Source organism: Emys orbicularis, chromosome 2 (assembly GCF_028017835.1).
Source record: "Emys orbicularis isolate rEmyOrb1 chromosome 2, rEmyOrb1.hap1, whole genome shotgun sequence".
Classification (NCBI taxonomy): Eukaryota; Metazoa; Chordata; order Testudines; family Emydidae; genus Emys; species Emys orbicularis.
In genome coordinates, this window is record NC_088684.1 from 88,015,372 (window position 1) to 88,030,217 (window position 14,846).

Below are 14,846 nucleotides of genomic sequence, written 5' to 3' on the forward strand. Positions count from 1 at the left end.
GGACTATAATAACGGGATTTAAAAAAAAAAATTTTATCAGGATAGGTTACTTGCATACAATAGCTACCCTAAATATTATGAAAAATGTAAATACAAACTACAAAAAATACAGAGTTTAAGAGAAAAGTTTGAATGTTTGGGGGTCTTTTTAATATACAAAGATTTAAGTCTGGAATTTTCAAAGGGCCTAAGAGAGTTAGGTCCCTTTGAAAATTCCAACTTTAATTCCTAAAGTATATACAGCTATGCAATCTCCTCACATTACATATTACCCACTATTGTATTCTGTGAGAAACAATGGTGATGTTTTCAGTCAGATAAAAGGAGACATTCCTTTGGTTATGGTGTGTATGAAATGAACTGTCTAGCATACTGGTCTGCAACAGGATTTGCTTACTTTTGGATTAACATTTTATCATTGTACTATGGCTAAAAATTGTTTTACAACCACATGGTGATACAGTAACTCCTCACTTAACATTGTAGTTATTTTCCTGAAAAATGTGACTTTAAGCGAAACGATGTTAAGCGAATCCAATTTCCGCATAAGAATTAATGTAAATGGGGGGGTTAGGTTCCAGGGAATTATTTTTTTTGCTAGACAAAAAGCATTATATACATTTTAAACAAGCAATTTAATACAGGTATAAGTTTTAAACAATTTAAAGAAACAATTTAATACTACAATCATCATTGCTGAGTATGAAGCTTGGTTGAGGTGGTGGAGTCAGAGAATAGAAGAGGGTGGATTGTCCAGCTGCTCCTCTTCCTGAACTTTCTGAACTCGAAAAAACACATCTAGAGATTGTTGTTTTGCTTTCCTTTTTTTTCTTGGTAAATTTCTTTATAGCAAGTCATTAGATGACCAACTCCCCTAATCACTTTGGAGCTGCGTTCCCTGTCAGGATCATCATCACTAAGGATTTGCAAGCCAGCTTCAATCATTTGGAAAGCTTCAGAAAGACGTTTGGCAGTCAAATTTAGATAGGTTGGTTCTTCTTCTACTTCTTGGCCCTCTTCTTCCATTGCTCTCATCATCTCTAGTTGCATCAGATCTTCATTGGTTAGCTCTTCTCCATGTGATTGCAGAAGTTGTGTAACGATGGCTTCTTCCACCTCATCAAAACCTGCTTTCTTGGCCAAGCCGAGGATATCTTTCTTCATAGCGGGTACAACATCTTTAAATCCTTTTAAGTCATTGACACTTTCAGGCCACACACCATTCATGAGCCTGAGTAACTTCAGCCCAGGACTCACCAATGTTATTGATGCACTTCAGGATGTTGTAGTCACGCCAAAATTGCCAAATCGTAGGTTTGCCTTCCCCATCGGTGTCTCTGATGAGCTGGTCGAAAGTACGGCGTAAGTAATACGCCTTAAATGCAGTGATGGCTCCTTGGTCCATGGGTTGGATGAGTGATGTGGTGTTAGGTGGCAGAAAGACAACTTTGACATTTTTGCACAGGTTGTCCAGGTTGATTGGATGAGCCAGTGCATTATCAATAAGCAATAAAATCTTGAAATCAAGATTTTCCTTGGCACAGTATTCCTTCCATGCAGGGACAGCATAGAGCAGGGGTGGGCAAACTACGGCCCGCGGGCCGGATCTGGCCCTTCAGGGCTTTGGATCCGGCCCGTGGTGCCGCTTGCACCACGTCCCTGCATCCCCCAGGCAGGGGGGCAGAGGGCTCTATGCCTTACCCTTGCCTCCAGGCACCGCCCCCCGCAGCTCCCATTGGCCGGGAATGGGGAACCGCGGCCAATGGGAGCTTCGGGGGAGGTACCTGGAGGCGTGGCAAAGGCAGAACATGCAGAGCCCTCCTCCCCCAGGGGCCGCAGCGCTTCCGGGAGCGGCGCGGGGCCAGCGCAGGCATGCAGGGAGCCTGCCCTGGCCCCAGTGCACACCGCTGCCACCCCGGAGCTGCTTGAGGTAAGCGGCGCCGGGCTGGAGCCCGAACCCCTCCTGTACCCCACCCCTCAACTCCATGCCCTAAGCCCCCTGCCTGCACCTTGCACCCCTCCTGCACCCCAACTCCCTGCCCTGAGCCTCCTCGTACACCCTGAACCCCTCCTGCACCCCAACACCCTGTCCTGAGCTCCCTGCTGTACCCCGCACCCCTCCTGCACCCCAACCCCCTTTCGAGCCCCCTCATACATCCCGTACCCCTCCTCTGCCCCAATCCCTTGCCCTGAGCCCCTTCCTGCACACCGCATCCCCTCCCACACCCTGCACTCACTCTCAAACCCCAACCCCCTGCCCCGGCCCTGCATACAATTTCCCCACCCAGATGTGGCCCTCAGCCCAAAAAGTTTGCCCACCCCTGGCATAGAGAGAGTCAGCCATTCTGAAAAAATAACTCCAGTTTATCCATGTCTTCTTAATGGATCTCCAAATGACCAGAAGGTGTTCCTTTGAAAATCCCTTGAGAGCGTGTGGTGTTTCAGATTGGTACACTGTCAGTGGTTTCATCTTCATGTCTCCGGCAGCATTACCACCTAGAAGCTAGGTTAGATGGTCTTTAGCTGTTTTAAATCCGGGCACTGTCTTCTCCTCTCGGAAAATGTAAGTCCGCTCAGGCATCCTCTCCCAGTACAGGCCCATTTCATTGACACTGAAGACTTGTTTAGGGGAATAGCCACATTCCGCAATTATTTTCTTGAGATAGTTGTGGAATTTTTTAGCTGCTGCAGTATCAGCACTAGCCGCCTCACCAGACATCTTGATGTTATGCAGGTGGAAGCACCTCTTGAATTGATCAAACCATCCCCGACTTGCTGTGAAAGTCTCTGTCTGTGATCCTTCACCTTGGTCTCTCTTCAAATTGTCATACAAACTTTTTGCCTTAGTTTGTATCACTAGTAAACTTAGAGGTATGTTCTGCTGGTTTTGGTCCTCTATTCACAGTGAGAGAAGACACTCCATGTTTTCCAGCAAACTACTTCTTGATCAGCTTAATGTAGTAGCACTAAGCGGTGTTACACACTGAGCACTAGCCCTGATCTTTTCGGCATTATTCCGAATTGTTCTCACAGTGGTCGGAGTAAGACCTAGAGCGATGCCAATATCTACTGCACGCTCACCTGCATCAAAACGCTTTAAAATGTCTAATTTAGTACCCAAACTAATGGGTTTCCTGGTTTTCTTGCTGCTAGTGATACTGCTACTGCTAGGCACTCCACTATCACTTGCTGGACGTATTTGACTCATGATGCTATGGGTGATGCTCCTCCGGACGCGCACGCATGTGCTACTCTTCACTCCCTTCAGCCTGGAGTGGCCGGGATCATGCAGCATCAATCAACTATTGTAAGGGAAAGAATTTGGAAAACCCAGGTCATTCTCCATGGTAATCTGCCCCTCTACTGGAAGCCCTGTGGGTTTAGGCTAGGACTAGTTATGGAGGTTCTTACTTTCTTGCAGGTTCTTACTTCACAGGAGCCCTGCTGGAGTACCAAAGGCCTCTCTTCCAGGGTGCCCTGGAAAACTGGCCCTGCTGTATCTCCCCTAGTAACCATGCACTCAGCACCCAGGCAGCATTGCAGCCAATGTAGTAAGAGGAAGAAAATAACGTTTGCGGCAGGGCTGTGCCCCTCTCTGCTGTGTGCACGTAGGGGCAGAGAGATGCAGCTGGCATTAAAGTGAATGGCAAAGCTCCCGTGGATTTCACAGACTTTAATGGGAGCAGGGCCAGGTTCTGTGCATCTCTACGCCGCTTCTCCCCCTTGCTACAGCGAAGCAGGCGATGGAACTCTATTCCTTTAACTTGCTCTGGGCGGGCTGCCTCCCCCTGTGTTCTTACCTCCCTCCAGTGAAGGGGGGGAGCAAATAAAACATTGTTTATTCTGTCGCAAGACAGCGAGGCAGGACCTCTGCTGTGCACCATCCGCAGCTGCTTTACAGGCAGCTGGTGGCCTCGCAAGCGCTTGGTGTAGAGCCCTATTCCTGAGTAGGGCTGTTGGCCATAAAGCAACAGTGAATCGCTGGAGGTGGGGAGAGGGGGTAGTGTGCATGTTGTGTGTTTAAAAACATACTGTACATACAGTACAGTACTTTAGTTGGGAGGTGACCCCGCCTTACCCCACACAGGCACAGCCCACTGGCACTGCAGACAATGATGCAGGCAAGGAGGCTGAAGGTGCCATTGCAGGCTAGGAAAAGCATCTTGCGCAACAGCAGCGGCAGCTTCCCCTACCGTGAAAGCATAGGCACCGACTTTGCCGGGGGCAGGGGGCTCAACCTTCAACCCGCCCACTCCACCCCTTCCCCCAAGCCCCCACCCTTAACCCGCCTCTTCCCCCCTGCTCCACCTCCTCCCCCTTTACTCCGTACGCTGCATCCTCGCTCCTCCCCCCTTCCCCCAGCCTCCTGAAAGCTGCAAACCAGCTGATTGCCGCGGGCAGGAGGCAGGGGGGAGGCTGTGTGCTGCGTCCTCGCTCCTCCCCCCAGCCTCCTGAACGCCAGAAGACAGCTGATTGCTGTGGGCAGGAGGAGGGGGGAGCAGGGGGAAGGCGCTGATCTGTGGGGTCCACCAGCAGGTGGGAGGCGCTGGGGGTGTGTGTGTAGGGGTGCTGATAGGGGGGCTGCCAGCCCACCCTGATACAAGTTGTGCAATGCTGTCTTATGAAGTCGCTGCTCTTCTGCAGAATCCTGCAAGCCGTGGACAAAGCAGGTGGCCAAACGACGTTATAGGGAAGCATTGCAAAACTTTAAATGAGCATCTTCTGTAATGGAGCAGGGACGTAACATCGAAACAACGTTAAGCGAGAGGACGTTAAGTAAGGAGTTACTGTACTGGAAATATAATGAGTGATGTAGCCTCTCAAGCTATGGAACACATGAAATGCAGAAAAAAATGAGGGAAGAGAAGAAGTGCAAACAACTAGATAACATTATTCACTTTTAGCTTTTACATTTTGGGGGCAAAGGGGGAAAAGGGGATTGTTGCTTTCTGTTTTCTCTGGAGGAGTGGAGACATTTTGGCAAGAGATCACTGAATAGTTTAAAACTTTACATTTCTCTTGCAATTTTTAAAAATTATTTCTTGATATTTAAAAGTCATCACTTCTTACAAAGACTCCAAAAAGGTTTTTTAAAAAAACCTGTTTAGCAGAAGTATGAGGGGACCATTCCATTGTCAAGGATTTGTGAATATTTCTTCAACAACTGACCTTTCCTGAAGTGTAACATAAAATACTTTGTCGAAAGAAATCCTCAAAGTGAAACAAACTCTGAGGAGAACACAGATTACAGCTTACGTGTACAGCCACCATCCTGGAATGCATAAAAGCCATGAGCGCAGCGATCACACTTCTCCCCAGCCACTCCGGGTACACAGTGACACTGTCCTTCATCATTACAATCCTCGGAGACGGAGCCATATTGACTGCAATTGCAGGGAAGGCAGCCAAGTCCAGTATTCAGGCCATAATAGCCATTCTGTTGGATAGGAAGGAAACCACATTTCAGCTAAGTTTCTGAACACACTGAAAATGCAAAAGTATTCTCTCCCTTTGAGCACTTCATATTATCCACTCCTGACGCTTGACCTGCATGAACGTTTGCAGGCTTTGTTTGGCTGTGGGTGGAAGAATCCCCAACATTATCCATTTACTGTTCCTCTAGATGTAGGAATGTTCGATGATCCCATGTCCTTCAGAAGACCCAGGAGGGAAAGAATTTTTACCTTAGAGGACACCACGCCTAACATAGTATGGTCAGGGCCAAAAATGCTCTAATATCTTCTAACCTCGTTTGTTAAAGAGATACTCCCAAGATTTTTCAGTGTACAATTTTGGGTTTTATTTTCATTTCAACACTTCCCTGAAGTGGTGAAAGTCAAGTCATAGCACAATTTTGTTAATGCATCAGGACTATACAGTGAAATGGGCCACTGTCCAAGCTGTAAAAATGCGAACAGTGAATAAACAACATAAAAGGTGACAAGTAAATTAAGATTAATGTTCTCTCATTAGGTAGGGCTCTCTCATGTGGAATGCCACAGGATTCTTTGCTGTCACCACTCTTATTCAGTGGGTATGTGAGGCAGTTAGGAGACTTAATGAGAAGAAATAGGCTGAAGTGTTTTTAGTATGTTGACAATGCTCAACTTTATATCTCCATGTCATCCAGCCCAGAGAATGCGGACATCTCTTCCAGTATCACGGCATGAATGAGAGCTAGTTGGCTGAGACAAGAGGTAATATCTTTTATTGGATCAATTTCTGTTGCTGGAAGGCACACGCTTTCAAGTTACACAGAATTCTTCTTCAGGGTTGGGGAAGGAAATCAGAGTGTGTGAGCTAAATACAACACTGCAAACAGCCAGTTGGCTGAAATTCAATTAAACTTTTGACAAAGACATCACATTCCCCTTCCAACCTCCTTTTTATGCAATGATATTATTCACTTTGCATTTAACTAGGCCAAAAATTTCCTCTTTGCCATTGCATTTTGAACCTAATGTTAAAAAATGTATATTGGTGATAGGGGGGTTGATTTCTTACCACACATGTATCACATCTTGGTCCAACCACATTTGGTTTGCAGTGACATAGGCCAGTCTCAGGATGGCAAATGTTGGAAAGGGAGCTATTCACATGGCACTCACAGACTTATGTTAAAGAAAGAAGAAGAAAAATCTATTAATGCCTATGGATATGAATTCATTATTATACAGAACAACATATCTCTATATAAAGCACAAATCCAACTGTTGTCTCCCATGTGTTCATACACTTATGTGCACATGGGCCAAACTAAACAGAAAAAGTTATGTAGTACTGAGCAGAGATGCACAAAGTAAACCAGAGAGATGTACCCTGTTGAAGAACCCAAAAATACTAGAAGTAAAGTTACAACTCTTTGTGCTCATTTACATTTGCTCTCTTCTCCCCCCACCAAGAATATATTGTAGGGAACACATAATCCTACATTTGCAAGGGATGAATAGGATGGCCTATCAGACCATGTACATTTCAAATTTCTTTGAGTTAAATTCTGCCTTCTATTATACCAGTGTAAATTCAGTTTAACACTGATTTCAGTGAGGTCATTCTGGATTTACACTTGTATAACCAACAGCAAAATCTGGCTTTATGATTCCCAGTTTACACAGTTGAGTTATGTTGGTGCCTGCATTGAGCTTTGTGAACACAAAGATATATTTGACATGTACGGAATGTGTGCAATGAATCTGCTATAATCACGAAGAACATAGACTTTGCACACTTATATGTTGCAAAAAGTATTTTTCTGATACTATTTTTTCTTACAAAGTAGAGGCAGTTCATCTCTGCTTGGAAATTTTAGATGTGTGTAACTCCCTCTGGAGTCAGATTGCTTATTACTTTACTGTAGTTTATACACAGTATTCAAGCTATAGTTTTAACATTATTGCTTTGAAAGTGGCCATTACTTTTTTAAACACTCCCCCTTGCTGTACACCCATAGCATCCTGGCCAGGTGTCTGTCATGGCCAACATTCTTGTGACAGAGGAATACCACTGTCCACAAGTGTCCCTTTGATCCAGTCATTGCTGTTCTTAAATCAGCCGGAGTTGTTACTGTTTAGCAACATGAGTGTCTCCCATCTCCAGGAAAGAAGTGTGCCACCTCTACAACTCTTCCAGTTCCACAAGCAACACTCCAAGATAGGAAGTGTCTGGTATGGGTACCTTGAATGTCAGTGCTGAGTGGACCACTAACTGAATACAAATAACAGCACAAGGTCAGGTGCACTTAATAGATTTTGGCACTGCCCATTTCATCAAATTCTTCTGTGATGATCCCCAGAAGTGAATCAACTAGACATGCACAAGCTTAAGCTTAAGCTGGGTAACAATGTAACCTCACTTCTGTAATACTTGCTCACTCAAGCCCTCTCCACACTTTGTTACCCTAACTTGTCAAAACACACATCTTACGCTAGACTATAAGCTCTTCAAAACAGGGATAATGTCTTTCTGTCTGTTCTGTGAGGTGCCTGCTACATTTCTGGATGCTTTCAAATATAATGATAATAGTAAGAACTTACCGTGACAGCTTTTAGCAATCACTGCATCCCCATAGTACCCATCAGCACACTTTTCACAGTGATGGCCTTGAGTGTTCCTCACGCATTTCAGACATTCTCCTGTGAGTGCATCACAGTGGCCATCTTCTGTTGGATCTATATTGCCATTGCAGTCACAAGGAACACATGACTCTCCAGGCACCAGTGGATTTCCGTAGTAACCATTAGCACATCTGTACAATAGGTTGAAAGCTGTATCAGACTGAATGCAGGCATGTCAAATAGTTACCCCACCCAGCAAGTTTTACTATTGATCAAATATTTATCCTCTGAATAAAACCATATGGAGATGTAATGAGAGGGGAAAATCCATATTTTCTCAGGAATATTTTCCTACACTTGATGTAAACACTTCTGCCCCAGGTAGACAGATATCTGGCTGAGGATAACAATGATACAGATTTTTCCCAACATTGTACTACATACCTTTCACACCGTGATCCTGCATAGCCTGGCAGACACTTGTCACAGATAACTTCACCTCTATTGTCCATGTGGCAGGTGGGACTGAAACTATCAATAATATTTTGAGGGGGTCATTATCAAAGCAAAGAGTTTCAAACCTCTGTAATTTGTTTTCAAATGAATAAGATTTACAATTTTTAGCTTCCTAAAGTTTGGCCCTTTCCTTATTAAACCTATCATGTCCCTTCACCTCACATAACTTTTCCAGATGCAACACTGATTCTCAACACAGATTCTGTCCTGATTCTCATTTACACTAAGGCCTCTTTACTCTGCCAGAATGGGATAATGTGGCCCTAGCATAAACAAGAAACAGGGCCTTCCTGCCACAATCCAGTATAAATCTAAGCCCGGGTAACTTGCATCTTCTTCCACTCCCCTCAGTGTGTAAATTACACCAACTTAGGTTCTCTGAGCTTCACCTATGAATCTGGCCTTCCTCAGTCTGTCTGACAAAAGGTATTTCTGATGGGATAAATGTTTCCTCTACTTTCCTCCCCTTTGGATTTCATCCTACTTTTCTTTATCCTCCTTTCTGTCTCCCCCACCCAGCTGATGTTGCTGAAGATGCAATTGAAAACCTTAGGCAAGCAGCTTACTTGTTTGTATCAGTTCTTAGTGGGCAGGCACATGGCTGGCAGTCCTCTGGCATTCCTCGGGATGGAGTTCCATAGAACCCTGGCAAGCATTGATCACAGGAAAGTCCTGTAGTGTTGTGTTGACAAGCCTGTGAGACATGCAAGAAATCTTTTCATATTTGTTCTTGATGGTTTTTCATCCCCAGGGGGATCTCAGCATGAGTCTGTATGCAATATGGCATTAAGATTCAAGGAGAGGACATGAAGAACAGAGCAGACCATAGAAAACAAAGTTAGTTTGTCCACATCAATAACAACAATTTCTAACTAAACCCCCTCCAACATTTTAGAATGCCCTATATCTCATTAGACAAAAGCATTACTTATACACAAAACTAAATCTATTCTGATAAATGTACACATATGCAACAACAAGTCTATTACATATTTCATGCTTGTTTATAGCCATTTTATATCTTTTGGTTTAAATTTCAGAAAAACTTCTGAATGCTAAGTCCTCCGCCTACAAGGAAATGCTTAACTCCCACTGATGTCACTCAATGGAGTTCCACATATATCTGAGGCCAGAATCTGACCCTACATTGTGGCATAATTCTGTTCCCATCCAGTTCAATAGAAGTTTTACCATTGACATGAATGGGGGAGGGATTGATCTCTTATTAGCTAACACACAGTGAAAAAGTATTTCTTTATCTTAGTTCTGATTCTAGAGCTATTACCAATTCCACCGATATTCTTCATTTCAAGTATAAGACTGGAATGGACTATGTAACTACACCTATTGAGAACACCATTCAATAAACAAAGTAAATTCTGCAATGAGAATGTTCTTGTGACCATTGCTCTATCTAAATATACTGTAAAACTGCTTGTCTCACTCTGCCATAGCCAAATGCTCTCATAATTCCTAAAAGATGCTCAAAACACAAACACATTGAAAGATGACTTACAAAGCAAACACCATGAATATCACATTCAGTTGCATGGCCATTGCATTCGCAAGGTTGACAAATACCTCCAAAGAGTATTCCACCCACACGGTAGTACCCAGAAAGACAGGACTGAAAGAAAAAAAAAATACAGTATAGTATGTGTTAAAGAACATGTTAGAGAATTATTAAAGAAACCACTTCTGAAAACTTATAGCCTGATTCTGCTCTCACTTCCAGTGTAAGTACTGTGGTACTAACATATGGTTGCAACTCCATTGATATCAGTGAAATTACTTCTGATTTGCACTGGTGTAAAGAGGATAAGAATCAGATGTATAAAACATTGATTCAGCCCTTCATCCACTTGAAGGAGATAAAATAAGTTCTGTGCAATTACATATGTAAGACTCTTTCTTATGAGACAATCAAAACAGATGTTCTGTCTGCTTTGCATAGTCATTAAAGTTCCAATGGTGCTTTTCAAAAAGAGCAGTGCTTTGCACTGGCATTATTTGCTAAAATGTTCCCCTCTGCTCTGCCACTGATGCCATCCTCAATACTCTCCTGTTCCCACGAGTGTATGTCCATGCCTTCTTATATGATTCATCACATGCTTGGAATGTTCTCACCATGCCTAGTCACCAAGCTGCCTCCCTCATCACATAGGTCTCTCCAATAAACTCAGCGCTGACAATCCAATGTCACAAAATGAAAATGGAATTTTGTGTAATTGCAGGCTCAGTTACTGCACCATAGCAAACTTAGGGACGCTTATACAGCTACTTTCAGCTCCATCATTGATGTTCTCCGGTATATCATCAACCTTTAGTGTTTCCAAATAAAATTAAGGAAATACGTTCTGATGTCCTGTAGTGCCGCCAGACCCTAACACCTACGATTTATATACAGTATGCTGTTGCCCCCGTGTGAGAAGTTAAAATACAGTATGTGTGTCAAACTGGATATACAACGTTTTGCCAAAAAACATTTTTCCATGACAGTGTAATTAAAGACAATTTGTAATAATTAGATGATTTTAAAATATACACCCTTTGGGCATACATAAAACAGTCTGAGATGTTACCTCGCAGGAAATCCCTGTGTAACCTTGAGGACATTCACAGTGTTCCACCTCTGCTGCTGATGACAGATCGATAGCATTAGCGCTTGCTGTATCCAGGGTGACAGAGTCCAGCCTGTGACCAAACCGAAAGCCATCACAACACTTGCTTCCCCAATGTTCATTATAAACAGAAGGGTTTGCTCTGCACAATAAATCTTTTGGAGAGAACATTGCTAAGTGCTGCTTCGGGATGATGTCAAATACCAGACAAAAATCCCCAATTTTAAAGACTCAGACAAGAACTTTATTTGCAACTAATAACTTCAAGATGGGAATAAGAGCTGCTAACTGAAACACAGTGGCCAAAGCCCCTGCAGTGGTCCCATCAGTGTTATCCTAGCATGACTACCGCACCTCAGTGCCCTCTGCTGTGGGAAAATGGTACCCTTAACTGAAAATTTGCATTTTCTGTTTCTTCTTTGCTCAAGAAAACCAACTGATTGGGTAGTCTCAGATTTTTGCCCAGTAATTAAGATAATCCTCTTCCAGTGTTAATAACTTTAACCTGCCCTATTTTTCCAAACTAACCCACGAATCTGGGATGTAAGGCTAAGATAGGGTGACCAGACAGCAAATGTTAAAAATCGGGACAGGGGGTGGGGGGTAATAGGAGCCTATATAAGAAAAAGACCCAAAAATCGGGACTGTCCCTATAAAATCGGGACATCTGGTCACCCTAGGCTAAGATAACAGCTTCATCAAAGAGTTGAAACAAAAAACCCCAACATTTGTATGTTCAAGCTATTGGACCACGCCTCAAAGTATTTACACTTCACTAATGTAGTATCAGCCTTGCCAGCTGATTCCCACCAATATGCAAAGAGGAAGGCACAACCCCCTAATGCAAACAAAGGCATTCTGCCACAGGGAAGAACTCCTTCCCAACCACAAACAGGGTGATCAGAACAACCTTGTGCAGTCAATCCAGAATCATGAGTAAGCCAATCCTTGAACACATATTTACTACCACTCCACAAGAGTGAATGCCAAAACAGCTCAGCCTGCTTCATGCACAACTAGAAAACCCAAATTTGGTGACTCAAAAATACTACCATATTAAGGTAGGAGGGAGGAAGGCCATTGGTTTGGCCAAGAGAAAGAAGCAAGTGCTACCTTGCAGATGGGCCTCCTTTAACATCCCTTCAGATGCCATGCCATGCTAGCCAACTCCATTTCCCTCAGCACAAGCACTTTAAATCAGCCAATGTTGGGCTAGCTTTCTACATCCCAAAATAAAAACAACTCTATTGAGTGTTTGCAAGGTGTTTCCTTCTAACAAAACCCTCCTAGAGACAATTGTCACTGCAGTGAGGCGATTCTTTATAACGCAGAAAACGTTTCCACTACGGGATAACTCAAACAACGACACACTTTTTTTTTTTTTTTTTTTTTTTTTTACACATGCCAGAAATATTTATTTTGGGATGAGACCAACCATGAGACGATTCAGCTCACAAGGAATTCCTTGGGTGGGAGGAAATTAAAATCAGGTTTTAAATGGAATATCTTTTGCCATCACCTTAGGAATAGTGCCAGAGTCAATGATGTTTAATATACATAAAATTATCAAAGGCATATGAATTAATCTGAATTTTTGCTCGTCACTCACCTGTATATGGCTCTTTTTGCAATGTTGTAACTGGCCCTGATCAGAAGATGAGTCACATTTGCTAAAACAGTCATCAGCCTGTCCCGGTCTATAGCCTTTTTTGTACTGAAGTCTATTAAGTTCTCAGACACAAGCTTCACTGCATTAGAGTATTCCTCATAGGGTTGCAATGACAACCCCTCAGATCTGGTGCTCAGAATCTGTCCATTGCCCTGAAATCAAAACAGATACATTAACGGACAGAGATAGGTTTAAGTTTAGGTGCTAGTGTGAAAATATTGGTTAACAATGATGTTTATTTTCAGTCCACACAATAAGCTATTATTGTATACACCCACAGCACTTTCCATGCACTCCAAAAAACCCTGTAAAGTGACTGTTTTTTAAACTTTTTCACTGCTCACTTCATAGGTAAACATATTCATTAACTGTAAAGTCTCTGTAGAGATGCCTGACAGTATGACATGATTAGGGTGACCATATTTCCCTATGCTGAATATGGGACACCTGGTAAAATTATTCGTATTAAAGTGAGTCCAATGGCAATCAAACAGAACTGTGCAGTACAAACGTTCACATTAACATCAAGTTGACTGAACCCCTGTTAAAAAGAAATAACGTGTAGCTGGATTCTTTTTATTGACCTTATCTTTAAGGCTTTAGGGTTCACACGAGGAGAGGTCACACACACACACACACACACACACACACCTCTCTCACAGAGGGGCAGGGGAGAGGAGTGACCGACCGACCCAACCCTCCCTGACCTCCATGCTGGGACCCCAGGACGGACCCGCCTCTCCTTGTACCTGGCACCACATCTTCCTGAGACAACACATATGCCCCTCCTCCCCAGATTTCTGCCAGGGTTCACACCAGAATGTGGCCAGCAGCAGCCTTTCAGCACTGTGCGGAAGGGAAGGGATGAGAGCGGCTTCCAGCCAAAGGGGAGGAGGGAGAGAGATGACCTGGCCCACGTCTTTGCTGAGCTCATCTCTTCTTTTTCTCTCCCCCTTCTTCCCCCCCGACTTATGGAAAGAGACCTTCTAAAAATGTTAAAATATATTACTGGCACACGAAACCTTAAATTAGAGTGAATAAATGAAGACTCAGCACACCACTTCTGAAAGGCTGCCGACCCCTGGTGTAGACGTTCACTTAGAGACTGCAGCTCACTTACCGGGTGGAGCGCTTCGCTGCAAACGTATATCACCAGTGGCCCAGGATCTCAACTGGCTACCTATTAGTTTCTGGGTAGAGTTTAAAGTGTTGATTATGACCTATAAAGCTTCAAATGGACTGGGACTTGCCTGAAAGACTGCTTTACTTCCCATGATATAAATCCACAATTGAGAACAACTGAGGTGCTTGAGCTGGATATCTTATATTGTAAAAGAGATGGAGCTGCTGACAGGACATTCTCTATAAGGGCTTTAGATCTCTGGAACTTGATCCACTCATTTATTCAAAATAACCCAGATTTGGTGAACTTCCAAGCAGGCTGCAAGAGCCATCAGCTTGATAGGGTTTTGGAAAGAGCTGAAGGTATGTTTCAAGAATGATGGGGGATGGAAAGCTCCATTTATTTTAGCACTGCTGAGTAGAGCTGGTCGAAAAAATTCCAATGAACCTTTTTTTCAATCAGAATTTGCCGATTTGTGGAATTTGCTGATTACAGCCAAGAGCCTGGAAGCCCTGTGAGTCCCAGCTGCCAGACTTGTGGCTCCTTAGCAGTCTGGACTCCCAAGGTCCACATGGACTGCCTTGGAGTCAGGGTTGCCAGGGCTTCCAGCACCATGTGGACTGTCCCATAGTTGGGACGCCATTCCCTTTCAGACAATTTAGAACTGTTTGGTTTTCATTCTGAATCTGAACAAAACCAAAATTTAAATATCAAAATCCTCCGCAAAACATAATTAACTTTCCCTGCCCAGCTCCACTGCATTATGCTGTAAGATTCAGTGTGTGGGTGCCTAGAAATCTTGTGTAGGCATCTTGTTAATTATTACATAAATCTAATCCAATAAACAAATAAATCTCTCTTAT

At 43.5% G+C, this 14,846-nt stretch overlaps 1 protein-coding gene across 1 annotated transcript in view; it reads right to left on the reverse strand.

Moving 5' to 3' along the window:
* LAMA1 (laminin subunit alpha 1) overlaps positions 1–14,846 on the reverse strand; it is a 148,876-nt gene that overhangs the window by 67,599 nt on the left and 66,431 nt on the right. The window contains exons 14-21 of the mRNA XM_065398699.1: positions 12,801–13,012; positions 11,153–11,264; positions 10,087–10,197; positions 9,137–9,264; positions 8,499–8,585; positions 8,034–8,245; positions 6,505–6,611; positions 5,257–5,437 (exon numbers count right to left, since the gene is read on the reverse strand). Coding sequence (XP_065254771.1) covers positions 5,257–5,437; positions 6,505–6,611; positions 8,034–8,245; positions 8,499–8,585; positions 9,137–9,264; positions 10,087–10,197; positions 11,153–11,264; positions 12,801–13,012 — 1,150 coding nt within the window. The remainder of the gene's footprint in view (positions 1–5,256; positions 5,438–6,504; positions 6,612–8,033; positions 8,246–8,498; positions 8,586–9,136; positions 9,265–10,086; positions 10,198–11,152; positions 11,265–12,800; positions 13,013–14,846) is intronic.